General features: G+C 39.9%; 1 protein-coding gene across 1 annotated transcript in view; it reads right to left on the reverse strand.

Moving 5' to 3' along the window:
• Positions 1-15610, reverse strand: part of PHLPP1 (PH domain and leucine rich repeat protein phosphatase 1) — a 144106-nt gene that overhangs the window by 22243 nt on the left and 106253 nt on the right. The window contains 6 exon segments of the mRNA XM_063148178.1: positions 3909-4064; positions 7916-8011; positions 9880-9940; positions 11551-11753; positions 13740-13970; positions 14498-14644. Coding sequence (XP_063004248.1) covers positions 3909-4064; positions 7916-8011; positions 9880-9940; positions 11551-11753; positions 13740-13970; positions 14498-14644 — 894 coding nt within the window.

Consider the following 15610-nt stretch of genomic DNA (forward strand, 5'->3'; position numbering starts at 1 on the left):
GTGTGTGAGGAAGGATCCTGTAAGCTAAGCATGTCTGGGGGGAAAAGAGAGGGGGAAAAAAATCAAAGCTGTTCTGCCAGCCTGTGCAGAGGAGAGTATTTCTTCTTAAAAAAAATAAATAAAATAAATTAAAAGACAGAAACACTCAAGTGAATCCTCTTCCTGTTGACAGACTGCCAGAAAAACCACTTCACTGCTGCTCCCTCATCAGCTCTTACTTTCTAACCTATCTTTAGCTATTTTATAAACCAGGATTTCCCCAGTTTCTAAAGTACCTCTTGCAATCCTTAACCCAGCATCAAAGAGACAAATGTGGCCAAGCATTTCTGCAACACAAGCAAGTGCATCAAACAGCACTTGGCATTCATTTGACTTGGTTTCCTCCCTCACACTTCCCCTGCATCCAGGATAGGACTGAATCCCTGCATCACAAAGAAGCAGCCAAAGTGGGTGGAAATGGCAAATATCAAACAAGAGAAAATTTAACTGGGTCACCTTCCAGAACTCCAGCAAAAGCCAAACCCACTGAAACAAATAAAATAAATTCAAAACAAACAGAAAATCTAATGAGGTAGGAACAGCTGAACAAAGCTGAAAACAAAAATCCTGCAGACAGTCTAGACAAGCTCTGAATAGCTGACATTGGCTAAACCACCACAGCTGGCCACTACCAGACACTGCAAAACAAAGCCCAAGGTTTAAGCTGTGCACATCACAGCTACAAATCTTCACCACACAAATGCTTTAAGAAGTCTGATGGCTGTTTTAAGGGTTGCCACTGAAAGCATTTATTCTAACTGGAAAGGAGCTTAGGCAAGAGACAAACCCTTGACCATCTTACCACTGTGCTTCCCCATTTTTAACCCTGCCCTGACCACTGTTTTTCTACTGTGCCCAGCTAAATCTCTTGCAGGCTCATTTGTCTCATCTGGAGAGCACTTGGTGCAACAGTGTCCATGCCATTAAATGGTAGTTTGCCTGCAAACTGCTCAAGGAAGGCAGTAAATGTCTGTACAAGAATCAGACAGTGGAAATGGCATCACAACAGATACAGCAGAGCATAGAAGTGAAAGGCTTCAGGAATGCAGGTGCACAAAAGAAGGTTCAGCACTCAGTTTGGGAGTTTTCCCCATCAGCTGCAGCACTTGCATGAAATATTCTGCTTTTCCAGCATATGGTAATGAGAAATGAAGAGATTATCTGGCTGCCTCTGTAGCACTGATCTTGCCAAGAAAATCCCCACCCCACAAGAGGAATCCTTGCTAACATGATCAAGATGTGCATACTTTCAGTGCAATAAACAGAACCAAGTTCTATCTCAGTCAGAGAGATGTGTCATAGGCTAGTCCTCAATTTCTCCTTGACTAACAGTTTAAAATAGAAAATTAATTAAAAAGCAGACCAACAAAATATCCCTAATTATACTCTTCAGCAAAAAATTACACCTTTTCATTGTTTTTTGAAGGATTAAGGCAGAAAATCAATGCTTATAGATTCCTCTGTGAAGAGAACTGAGGTTTTTCAGTATTTGGGGTTTGGATGGGGTTTTTTTGGTGAAAGTGATATTCTCTCTTTGTGCACCAATGCACCCATTTCCTCTGCTTTCTCAGATGTTCTTCTAGATGTCAAAGCCCACCAGTGCTTGTGCTGAAGTTTGCCCAAGGCACTTCACACCCACTTTGTCAAATATTCAGGATTGAGAAAGCGAAAGCATTTATAATTCACAGCATGAGACTTCATATCCAGACAAGATATCATCTGTCAGTTGCACAGACCCGAGTACCTTTCAAAAAAAACCAAACCAAAACAAGCCCAAATCTTTTTGAGGCTGTAAAAGGCAAGTCATTTTATGCAGAGATAAAGGTACTGTAAGGTAAAGTGATTTGTCCAATATTACACACTGGGTAGAGACCATGGCACACCACTCAGGAAAACCAGTTCTCTTGGCACGTCTGGCAGTACAGATTGGGCTTCCCAGGGAATGTTTGGAGAAGAGAAGCATCTTACCTTTTTAAAACCAAAACAATCTCCTGAGTGCCTTTCCAGACACATTTCTGTTGACACTTAGCTGCTGATAGATGCAACCATTTGAAAACAAAAGGAAAGAAGTTTTATGTAGGAAATCCCAAACTTAAAACTCTGACTTTGTACGCTAATATATTAACCTGTACTGCTGCTTCCCTTCAGAGTTCTCACTTTTGCAGCACTCATAGGAGAACCAGCATGGACAAGCTCTATCATCTTAAATCAAGTTAAAGGGTAAGGATCAAGAGGGAAAATGCTACCCAAGCCAACCTGGGTTGGATATCTATTCCTATTATCATCACAGCCAGGGGAGGCTGCATTGGTGATGAGATGCCAGAATGGGTTTACCTGTTTACCTCCTGTGATGATGCATGACTTTGTTAGGACCTGTACAAGACTTTGAAAACACCAGCCCTATACTGCTCAAAAGCTGCAGAGGGAAAAAAAGTTCACCAGCCACTTAACACTATTATTCAAAGTATTCCTTAATTCTACCTTTTCTCAGCGTATTTCTAGTAAACTTCTGGGAATCTATCCCCAGTCCTGGTTTTAGCTTTGTAGTTTTTCATTTTGGCATCACAAAAAACAAACCAAACCAAAAACTAACAACCAAAAAAAAAAAAAAAAAAAAAAAAAAACAAACCCAACCCTGCATACAGATGAGCTGCAGTACCAAAAAAATCATGTTCTCTCTCTGCCAAAATTGTGGTACACTACATCCCAGCCCTACAACCTGTTTTTAATACAAATTTTGCAAAATTATTTCTCTCATTGCTTTCAAAATACCAGGAGCTCTCTGAAAATTACTTAAAGGTTTATTTTGTTTTCAAGTTAACACATTAACAGTTAAAGAGTTTATTTAAAAAGCATCTCAACCATCAACCTAATTCTCCAAGTCAATTCCAGGAAATTTAACCAGACGCTCATAACAAAATTAACAACAGCATAAAAGGAGGGGTTTTGCAATACTCTTAATTGGGAAAGGAGCTCTGCCAGGGAGATCACCACCTCTTTTGCTTCTGCACCTCTCAAGAAAGCCAGGAGCTTTGCATTCCTTTTGTCACGGCTAGGATCAGAAATAAACCCCCCACCACAGCACACAATCTCACTGTCTGCTAAATTATGCATGCACTGAGCACTCAGAAATCCCATGACTATATGTGGAAGTGAAGAAGTGCAAGGAATGCTGACACCAAGTGGGGCCAGCCCATCCACCATCCCCAGATGATGCTACCAACCTCCTATATTCCAATCACAGTCACTTGAAGAATATGTTCATATTTGGAAAAATACCCCAAAACCTTGAAGACTCTGATAGTAAAGAAATAGCACCATAAAAATAAGAATCCAGAAAGCAGATCAAGTGGTGACACCAGCTAAATTAGTGACAAACACTTAAAAAGCACAAAAAAAATTCAAAAAGTAGGGACAGGGGAATAACTGAATTATTCTGACAGCCTTATGCATAGATTTTGTTTTGTTTGACAGGTATAAATAAGTTCTAGCCTCTGACTGAAGGGGGAAAAAAAGCTTTCACACTTCATCAAACAAGCCTAAGAAATATGTATTTAAAGAAACTGCCACTAAACCATTTCAGTATATGTAGTAGAAAATAGCATGTGCTTAACTCTACAGCTAGATTTCAAGAAGTAGGTGTTCAGCAGGAGCTTGGTGGGGAAAAAAGAAGCAACCATATAAGGAAACAAAACCAGAATAAAAAGAATGTGCTCTGGTGAGTTGGGCAGACATCTGTTCTTACCACACAAGGCTTGGCAACTTTCAAATTAGAGGAACCTCAGATTACCCTCTGAACCAGGAAGTAACAGGCCAAGCAAGGCTCATCACATACAAGTCAAAAGGAACAAATTTCTTTATAATTTTACCTGTCTGCTTTCAGAAGCAGGTTGGATGGCAGTTCCAGGAGCTGGTTGTGCTGCACGTCCAGGACCTCCACCTGCGTTCGCTCGAGCCGATCCGGGAGCCTTGCTAACATGTTGTGTCCCGCCAGCAGCTTCCGCAAGCTACTGCTGTAAAACAACCTTAAGAGAAATGAAAAACACCAAAAATGAGAAAAATTTAAGCTGAGGAGTTCCTTTGATAATTTAAATATGGTATCATGGCTCATTACAAAGAAGTGATTCAGCCAACTGATTAGCAGACGTGATATTAATTACGCACAGATCCAAGAATGTCTTCCCACTCTACACCAACTTCTTCAAAAGGTTTTCAGAGACGGGGAAAGAGGTTCACAGATGATTCAGGAGTGAAAGTAGTGACAAAGGGTTATTTTATGACACTGTATAAAACATGAATATAGAAGCACAACAGTGAAGGAGGTAATTGCTAACAAAGGCTGCAGAAATCTGCACAGGTGGGATCCCCTTGCCAATGCAATCACTTCAGAAGTGGGGGTGAAATCACCAGTCACCCCACAAGCTTTACAGTGCTCTACTCATCATGTGCTGACTCATAATCCAATGCAACTCCCCACCCCCACAATTTTTCTTTTCTGTTAATACCAGACTTACATAAAGCCTCCTTTCCAGTTCTACAGCAAATGAAATTTATCTAATCGGCTTTACTTTCTCGAGTTTTTACAACCAATAGACAACCTGGAGTCCCACCCCCCTGCTCCATTTTTTGTGGGGCTAGAGAGAAGGGGAAGGGAGAAGAGGGCAACATAAGGAGAAAAATAGCTGTTCTGATCAAACAGTATAGCTTAAATTCACAGGATAGACAAAGGAATGAGGGCATGCACCTAAAGAAACCAAAAATAGAGCGACTCTCAATTTTGAACAGAAACCACTTTCAGCAAATTAAGGAAAAAAGATTATTCCTCATCTGCCACATGTCTTACATCTGTCTTACATGCCTGCTACTGTACTGTTTAATCTGGCGAGCCCATGCAACATGCTGACCTGCTTCAATCAAATACTCTCGAATTATTCAGCATTAAAATAAAAATCTTCCCTCTGTCACAATGACCCAAATACACATAACAAGCCTCCCACCCTCTTCCCTACAATGCATCAGGTCATGGGATTATTGTGCCAAAATCATCAATCAAGCACATTGAGTATTTTCCCCTTGACAGATACCGTCACTCTCGGTATCTGCATGCCAGTGTTAACAGTTATCTCACTTGGCTGGGTTGCCTGAGTTATGGCCATGGATACAAGTCAACAGCCAGCCCTATCATTCTAGAAGGCTCAACACGGGATGAAAAGACCTACCAAAGTGATAATCCTATCTATTATGTATTCATTATTTAACCATTTTTGGTTTGCTCTATTTTTACTTGAAAAATCTCTCAGTTATGGATTTGCCTTTGTATTCTATTTTTTGAGACTGGCTAATACTGTCAACACCAAATATCAGGGTAGAAAACAGAACTGGTTGACAGCAAAAAAAAAAAAAAATTCCCTTGGATTTTTTTCTGGGATGGTTGGGGGCAGCACCATTTAAAAATTTTTAAAAGAGCTGAAATTGTGCCAAAATCCTCAGAGATTTTCTCTTTCCATAACTCAGAAGAACTCAGTAAATCTTTGGGGGATTTTGGTTGTTTGGTTTTGTTTTTTTTGTTTTTTTTTAAATTTGCTTTCTCTTATTTTTTAAGTCAGACAAGCACTGAAGGACCTGGGGTAGCTGAAAAGAGGTTGAAGGGCATTTAACTAAACAAGCTCCTGATGAGCCTGGGATGCCTAGTTCTCGAGCTGGGTGGGGAACCAGGATGCTGGGACTGCTCTTCCATACAGGCAGCTTTCCCGCTTGCCCAATTCCCACTGGAAGTTCTTGTGAAATCAATACATTCGAAGGACAAGCACATCATTCATTATCAGCATCTTCTCAGAAAACATCGTTTGGGGTAAGCATTCTACCAACTCCTTTACTAAACAACTCTTCAAGAGAACGCAATGTTGAATACAGATAGATCTTTCTTAAAAAAAAAAAAAAAAAAAAAAAAAAAAAAAAAAAAAACAGAAAAAAAAGGAACAAAACCACATACAAACATCTATTCCCTGATGGCAACAAGATCATTTTGGCAACCCCTAATTGAAGCATTTCCTTTCTCTTTGGCAGTATGATTTTTATGAATTTGTCCTGAATAGCTAAGACCAAGTACCCTTTTTTGTTATTTTTCAGTACTTTTAAAGCTAAAACAGTTGCATTACAGTCCAGAGGACATTTTCCCTCTTCCCTCAATTGAGACAAATGCTAGTACAGAAATGTCCATCTCAACTGCTTCAACTCTTTGTCTTCAAGGACTATTTTTCTGTTTCAAGAGGCAAACACACGGTATCAAGTGTAGTTTGTTTAGATCAGATGCAATATTCACCCCACCAGGAATATGCTAGTCACTCAAGGCTTCAACATTTGTATTTAAGTGTCACAAGCAGCCTCCTAGGAGAGCCCTGCTGATTCACTTCACAGGTTTCCAGAATGCTATTCTATGTGGAAGAAGTACAGAGCAGAGCACCTGAACACACTCATTCAGTTTTTACTTGCATTTCCTTAATACTTAACCATGTTGAGCCATTTCCATTTGAGTCCAGACCCAAATTTCCCCAAAAGTTTAAGATATGCAAAGCCTGCTTTTTAAATGGAACAGGACTCTAAAACTGAGCTGACTTATTAGGAGCTAAGCTATCTAGACATATACTACAAAGAAGAACTTTCAAAGATAAGCTATTTCCTGGGGTTAATGATAAGATGGCAGGAGAGACAAGTGGGATGTTGACTGTACCTAATTTCAGCTAATCATTAATCTCCCAGAGATATCCGGTATGCCTTGAAAGTTCTGGCTGTTATGAAGTGCAAATGAAAGAAAAATGAACTTTTGCACCTCCACCTTCTGAGCAGGCACAGCCTCATTTTTTTAGTGTGTGTGCATGAAAAAACAGAGGGATTAACAGTCTGCACATCAGCCTGCTAGTTTGCTTGGTAACTCTCCTCACATTCTCTTCTGCCCATATTTTTGAAATCTACTCTTTTCCCATTTCTAACACTAAAATGGACAAGTTTACACCATCTTACACATCCACCTGACCCAGAAAAAAATATCATTCTTGGTTTCTGATGCTTTTCTGTGCTGTACAGCTCCTTAAGGAAGATATTTGTACTTGATGATCCTTGTGGGTCCCTTCCAACTCAGCTTATTCTGTGATTTAGTAGCTCATGATACATCATCATCTTACACAACATCTCTTTCAAAGTGTACAGAACAACCTCAAATGACAGCTCTCTTCCAGTGAAGGCAGGAATTTAAAAATGCCCAACATCACCACCTAAGCAGTATAATTCACCTAGAACAGACAGCTCTCTCTAGAACAAATAATAGCAAGACTCATTTATTATTTAAACTCAACTCCTATTTTGCTTCCTCTTGACTTCTTTTTTATCATTTATATTTATCAATTTTAAGTTTACACTTCTGGAAAAGAGATCATCTTGGTAGTGAAGGCAATTGTTCTTCTTGCAGGAATTTAGTTACTTGATGAGGCTGTCTCTTTTTTAAATCCTTTTTCATTCAAACAAGGCTGTGAACTGGAGTCTCCAAGCATCACAAACTAAACTGCAAGTGCTGAATTTCTAAACTGTCATGTAAAGTTATGGCTGTAAATATTTAATATTCAGTACTAAAAATGAAGTGCTTTCCTGCCTGAACAGCCACATGAACAGCTTCAAAGGCACTACCTTCTCTGCATGAAAGTAAAAGAAGAAAGGCTAGGTGGAAGCTCGAGGCATGACGACACCCCACAAGGTAAAAATAAAATCAAACAAAAGATAAAACAGCCCTGACAGTCACTGGAACAAGCTAAACACTGAGTCAGCAATTATTTTTGAATTGTTTATCCTGTTCCCCATTCTGGAACTGGTATGCAAGACTCACCGGGCAGGCAGCTCACGTATCTGATTGTGGCCAACATCCAACACTTCCAGTTTCCTGCTGTCACACACCCACTCAGGCAGGTTTTCCAGGTGATTTCTGTGAATAAAGAACACAAAGAGGTGCAACTAAATTATAATTGAGATGTAAAGGCTATTAAGAACACAGCCCCAAGAGAGATACAGATACCTGCAGGAAACAAATCTGCTACATAGCATGTTGCCTGTGAGATTCTACCACCCATCCTTCTGCAAGGGCAGTACCAGTGCAATCAGGTCCTGAGTGAGGGGGCAAGAAAGCTAACAGCAGTGTTATCTCCCTACATGTGCAGTCACTAAGAAAATGGGAAAAAAAAAAGCTTCCAAATTACCAGGGGAGTATTAAGAGTATCACAGTACCAAAGCTGAAATCTCTCCATGAAGAAAAAAATTTCTGAGATGCTCCTCAGAAGATATTCACACCTTACACAGTTGAAATATCTCTTGAATTTCTCAAGTACACTGAAATCCACTCAACCATTCTTTTGCTATCTCACTGAACAGAGCAAAATTTTTTTCTGTATATCTTTCAAGCCAACTGTTTTGCTTTTCTTGCATTTATCTTCATGGAAACTAACGTCTTGGAGGCAAGGTTTTCCAAATACTGCATGAAAACATGCAAATAGGCACTGTGGGGCACTCCTGCATCCTGCCTTAATGACAAAAATTGCCAGCACAAGACACATGGAGGAGATTGTGTGCAAATGCATCCACATCATGACTACTTCAGTCAGAATACACAGATGCAAACGGGACATCAAATAATAGTCAGACACTTGTAGACCTGAAGTTCAGGAATAGGATGCTTATGAAGCATGAATATAAATCAATCATGCACTCATATTCTTTAGTTTATTCCTGCAATAGTACTCAATCAAAGTATGCAATGGCAACACAATCCCTCTTCTGAGATAGATTCCTTTCTGATCTCAAATGGATTTCCCAGATTCCAAGAGAGTCAAAAAGCTAAGGACACCCTACCCATTTAGTTACAATGCCATCACTGCAATGAAGCACAAAAAGGGTTTTGTGATCAAAATCATGCATTCTGCACCAATTCATTAACAAATAAATGGAGGACACAGCTTTTCAAAGATTGTTTTTCAACAAATCCCTTATTTAGTCACACACGAGTGTTACATTTAGGACAATGTGAGTAACTGAGGGCTGATGAACCTCCATGTTGATGGCCACCAGCCCAGGTAGCTCACTAATTGTTATGATCACCCTCAACAGCGTAAGCGCTTTACGCAGGTTTTTTAATGAATGAGATTATCACTTTAAATGCAGATGAGTAATTTCTTAAATAAGACAGTCATTAGGCACGTGTATAAATGTTTTCCTGATTCATTCCTGGAACTGTAAAACAAACTAAAACACCCGCTTTTTCCATTTCTTCCCTTATCCCACCTCCCTCATTAAGGTGAAATTTATGTATGCTTTCAAATGGCAACTGCAGACATCCCTGCAGCAGCCAGGGCTACAGAGAACTACGAGGAGCTGCAGGAGCTGCCAAACTGATGAGTAAACTATCAAACCATCACCTACGCTGGGCTTACGCTGCAGACATATCCAGAAAGTAACTTCTCAACAAGTCTCAGATTGGTGTGCACTTGAATCATCATGTTCTAACTCCATAAGACAGGAAATCTTTAAATCATGGAAATTCTTTAACCATAAAGAAATAGAAATTTTGATTTGGGCAATAATTTAAAAAAAAAAGAGAAAATCTATAAAAAGGAAACAGGAAAGAACTGACCTTCTGAACTGCAGGAAAAAAGCATCCTCTAACTCTGAAAATTTGTCTTTTCTTATCCCAAGGTCCAATTCCTACCCCCATTCCCACTCAGTAAGATGACAGTGAATGTTATTGTTCCATAAGTCTCTTTGATTTATATTTCACGGGTCCAAGAAAAAACATAATCTTACCTAGAAATATCCATATAAGCCAGGCAATTAGGAACTGGATACACATCAAGGTGAACAAGTTCTAGGGGAAAAAATACATATAACAAGAAAAGTGGTCATAAAGATTTGCACTTAAATGACTGTTCCATAAAAACTATTTTAAGAGCTAACACACAGAGATTTCAGACCACATCAATAACCTAAAAAATTTCTGAAGATATGGACCTTTGTGAACCCCTTGTGAGCTCTGTTTCTTTATTATGTTTTAGTACATTGTTACATTGTACTTGCTATGACTGACACTGCATAACTGATCTGATGAGAGTAGAGCAGAGGATTTTAAAAGTTTCATGGCAAATTCTCATTTTTTCCATTTCTGTCACAAGAGCTGTAACTTCACCTCCACCGCCCTCTGCCCAGAAGAGTCAGTCACAAAACTGCTCTACTTTTGTCTCACTATTCACTTAAGATATAAGCATGGGAAGGGAACCTCCCCACGCTGGAACAGCAAGTTACAGAACACCAGAGTCCTTTAGGTCATGGCAAGATCCAGAGTATTTGTCAACACATTACATAAGCCTTGGCATGCCTGCGGAGTTCCCAGTTGCAGGCAGATCTTTTATAACACAACTAGAGCTAGTAATGTTATTATTGAAGCAACCAAAATATAGTTCATGTCTTAAGGTTTCAGGTAGCTAGTGCTTAGTGCTAAGTTTAAAAAAAAAACCCAAAACCCAAACAGACATTTATTTGAGCCTACAGAAAAATCAGCTGAAGTGCAACTGTAACAAGCAGTTTCTTTGGAAAATGAGATGAAAACAAGGTGGCCGAGGGTAATGAGAGGACAAGCCAGGAGGAAGAGCAAGACCAAATAGGCAGTTGGTTGCAAGACATGGGTTGACTTGGATTCTCAGCCCACATTGAACAGCACATGCTCAGATTATGTTAACTTTTCTCAGCTACAAAGATCCTGGCATGAATACTTAATGAAGGCACAGGCTTAGATATTGCTAAGATGACAGCCTTTTAAAGGCAGTTCAGACTGCTCATCAAATGCACAGTTCTCCTACTTTGCATGTTCTTTATTCCACACTGAACTACTCTAAATGATAAAAAATGATAAAAATTGTGGTGCAAACTGAGTATTTTAAGTAATAGCAGTTTCCAGAGACAGATCAAACAGATCCTGTTCATGAAACACAGCAGTCATGCAACTGCATATGCACAAGGCTGCATTATTATTATCAAATACAAGGAAATAAAGGTACTATTATGAATTTCAGACCTTTCTGGACAGGCTAAGCAGCTGGAGGGAGGAGCAAAAATTTAGAGTTTTGGGTTGTCTCCCAAATGGCCACTTGTTCAAACTTTCTCAGTGCAGAGAAAAGCAGTAAATTCCTACTGGTTTTAGTAGAGCAACACATCAATGCAACCAAAATAAGTGACAAATTCAAGAACCCTCCCTACTGACATAGAGAAGAATTTCTGAGATTTTCACAGTTCTTAGACCTCCAAATTGTATTTTTATTAGGAAGTCACTTCCAAAGCCCAGAACTGCCAGTAGCATTACACAGCACATGAGAAACCCTTTTATCTAGGACTGTGTCAAGAACCTTCTGACTATGTGCACTACACTCCAGAAGCATCTCACAGAGAGCCAGGTACAATGACAGTACCACAGCTGCCACTCACCATTGCAGGAAGCATACAGAGCTTTGAGGAAATAGCCGCTGATTTTGAGGGTCACCAGCTGATTTCGCTCACAGTGCAACACTTCCACGTTGTTAAAAGCTGTCGCGTCCAGCTCCCCAAGTTTGTTGTCTCGCAGATCCAGTTGGGTCACATGATGCAGAAAATCTATTTCCTCGGCCTCCAATCTCCTAATTGAATTCAATCTTGCAGACAAAAAAGGAGATGAGTTGTAGTTAGAAGGCAGGCTCCTGCTGACAAACCATTGCTTGCTCTACAATCAATCAGCTGCACTGGATTAAACTAGCACGCTTTCAGGTTCTGATCAAGGTTGATTTTTAATATTTTCCCCTTTGTTATGTTACGATTTTAATCCTTTGAAAAGCAGGATAGCTGTGTTCTGTAGCTTTATCCCTCATGACAAAAGAATGATGACACCAAGCTCCTTTCTAAACTACTTTGAAAAGTACTGATGAAAAGCTCTGCAAAAAGCTAAGCGTTACTGTGTCTATAAAAATAAAAGATGATCTCGCTGTTATTTGCGCCCAATAGTTTGGAAAAGAACAAAACTTCTACAGTTCTTGCTGGCCTATCATCTGCTGGAAAAATCCAGCACATACAAGTAACCAGCATGTATTGGAGACCCTTGCCTTACTGAAAGGCCAAATTGAGATTTATGAATTCCCATGTATTTGCTTCTCGCCTCTCCATGCTTCACAGCACGCAAATTCAGAGCCCTGAAAATGGGTGTTGAAAGAAAATAAAGCAAAAATCCAAGACAATTTGGTCTGACAGATAAAGAGGACAGGTTTTAGACTTCTTTACTGCAGTGCATTGATACTGTTAATACTCAGCAACTTCCCCAGAAATTATAACTGAATGAGATTATCTATAGCCCCATAAAGTTTAAGACTGCAGAGTACTCCAAAGAGATCAGTTTCAAATTCCCAGCTCTGAGCAGAACACTAAAATCAGTAGAGTAACTTCTGCTGGCCCACTAAGCCAGCTGAGCCCTCTCTACAGCAGATGACAAATACTTTAGTTCTCCTGTTGCTCCTGCTTTCCAAGCATTCACCTCTGTGTAACAGTTGTGTTTTCAGAGTAGCTACATCTTCCACTTAAAAGAATAAGGGTAATTAACATGTCCCCTCCAACACCATCTTACCTTTTATATTTTCAATTTGTACGCAGCGCTTCTCTGTGATTTCACTGAAGCAAAGCACTTCATTGTACAGCAAGTAAAACATTTGCTATTTCAGTTAGTGCCACAAAGAACCACTGCTCACTGCCAGGTGCAGAAAGGATGCAGCAGACAATCAGAGGGCTGAAACTGCACCACTGGAACTCATGGCCAGGTCAGCCACAAAATCTTCTGAGGCAAATTTATTTGCTTTTAACATATGTACAAACACAGACATATTTTAACCCTACCAGAAGCACTTCAGAATTCACCTATCTATTTCAGCTAAACTTATGCTGGGCCATCCTAGACTGCAACGTCTTGACAGCTACATGGCAGTACAGTAAAATAAGTTTTATCTTACTTTAGCTTAACTGCATAGTTCCAAAATTAATTTATAAGGACCTCATGGTCCAGGCTCTGAATTGAGCCTTGACCAGCTGGTTGCAGAATTTGTCTTCCCCAAAGACCATAATAACAGAGAACCATCTCCTACCAGAGCCATTTGTAATAAGGATCTCTTTGGACCCCTCTGAGGGCATCAATAAAATAACATTACTAATGGTGGACAAGGTCTTTTAACATACCAAGAAATATTAAAATATCTGGTTTTGCCCTTTCACCTTCAATGCCCTTTTCTTCACCTCACATGTAAGATTTCAGACAGAAGCTTTTTGGGCCAGGGACTATCAGGTCTATTGCATTAACACTGCAACAACACTAACTGCAGGAATCACAAGCGCCCCAGGCTCCGTTTTGTTTGATCCTTTGGTGCAAACATTAATTTCCCCTAAAACTCATTTCATATTGATTCCCCTAAATGCTCCAACTTCATCCAAGAAGAGTGCTAAGTCACAGCAAGTGCTGGGAGTTACATAACACCACCAGAAACATGGTTCAGTGGACAAACACAAGAGAGTTATACCCAGAGGCAATTCTGACAGCCAAGGAGAAGCCACTTCAACACAAATAATTTAGGCTCACTAATTCTTCCCCTTTTCTGAATACCTACCTTAGATCCACGTGCTTAATATGAGGCATCCTTTTTAACACCTGTAGGTTCAGGGTATCCATGCAGTTTCCTGACATACAGAGCTTATCCATTGCAGTCAGCTTCTCCAGCACTCCAGGAATGTCAGTGAACTCATTGAAGGACAGACTCACATAGCTGAGCTGATGAATATGCTCCAATTCATCGGGAAGGGACTGGAGAAAGTTGCCATCCAGCAAAAATGTCTGCAAGCTATTAGAGGAGGGGAAGGGAGAGTGAAGAAAATGAGTGACCTGTTAAATCCCATTTCCTTCCTATAAACACACAAATCTGCTGCAGTTACAGTGACATACAATATACAAAAGGGCAGCAGAAAGAAAAATGCTAATGAATAATGCTGTAACATCTGCTACAGAAGATATTCACCAAATAATTAAAAGCTTTGGCAACTATGAAGTGTAGGCTGTTAGACAGTTCTATCTCCAGAACTACAACTTGTATGACAGCTGAAGAACATAAGCAAGAAGGGTTAAAAGATTTCCTTCACTGTGAAGGTGACCCTTGTGTCAAATGCTGGAGACTGGAAGAGCTCTGAGGCACAAAGTGTGCTTTCCCTCCATCCACAATTGCTTCCATATGGATCTACAAGCCAGTCTGCTCTGACAGAACCCTGCAAGTTTAAACTGTTTCTCATAGCAGGAGTAAGCAGAGTCATGAAACTGCTTGTTGCCTTTGCTGTTGTCAGGCTGTGCATGTGAAAGTTCTAAGAAAGTACTTGCTTGTGCATTTCTCCTACAGCTGCTGGAATGCTTCTGAGGCCATTGCAGGACACGTTGAGTTCAGTCAGCGTTGGGATACTGCAGACTGCCAGGGGGAAGTCTCCTAAATTATTATTCGAAAGGTTAAGGCTCTTCAATTTGGTGAATCTAAAATGAGATAAGAAAAAATAAAGGAAACAAATCAGTAATCAATACTAAGTTGCCTCACAAGATTAATATAAGGCAAGTTTGATTATCTACATACAAATCACATGCCCTTTTAATTCATATGCTCAGAGCAACCAGGGAAATGACCAGACACTCAAATTCAACACCACCTGTAAGAGTTCACTCATGTTAAGCTGACAAAGAGGAACAGACCCTCCTGAACAACACATTAAATGCATTTTCCAATGAGCGTAACAAAAAATCCCTTGCCATCCTTATATATTTCACTTCCGCGGCATCCCACCCTGTACTAAAGCATTGCTATTTTCCTGAACCCATTTTTTGGTAGTTTTACTACCAAAGGTGCAGGAAATTCTCAGACTATTTGAACACTTATTTTTTGTGGTGCTGCTGACCTGTGTGCTCAGGACCATTCATGTTTGCCTTCCAAACAAAAATTCTGATTAGAATAGACTGTTTGGAATACAAGTGGAAATGTGCTGAATTCAAACAGAACTTAGCACGGCTTCTGTGGTGAGAGAAGCAAAATTTTGCCCTTGACATATCACAAAACTCTTAAAGCTCCTTGGTTTATGACACCAGCCAAAAAGAAAGCAACTTGCATGAGTTTGCCTTACTAAAAATGGCCAAAATCATTTAAACAAAAAACCCAAGAAGGGGACAATCCAATTAGCCAGCCTGCATGTTCAGCAACATTATTATGGTTGCCTGACAACCACTGGGAGGTGTGCCTAAAGCCAAGTAAAAGGATGAATGAAAAGATCTGTGTCAGACTCCGATAGATGGAAGGAAGTTTCTATTCTGGCACAGCTTATACCAGGACATTTTATCTGGACTTAATTTACCCTTCATTAAGGATCAAGACCTTTATTTGTGTGAGCAGACTTTTATATAACTTGGCAATGGAAGCAAAACTGCACCCATGAGCGCTGCTATTCCACATAG

The sequence above is a fragment of the Melospiza melodia genome, chromosome 1 (assembly GCF_035770615.1).
Source record: "Melospiza melodia melodia isolate bMelMel2 chromosome 1, bMelMel2.pri, whole genome shotgun sequence".
Lineage (NCBI taxonomy): Eukaryota > Metazoa > Chordata > Aves > Passeriformes > Passerellidae > Melospiza > Melospiza melodia.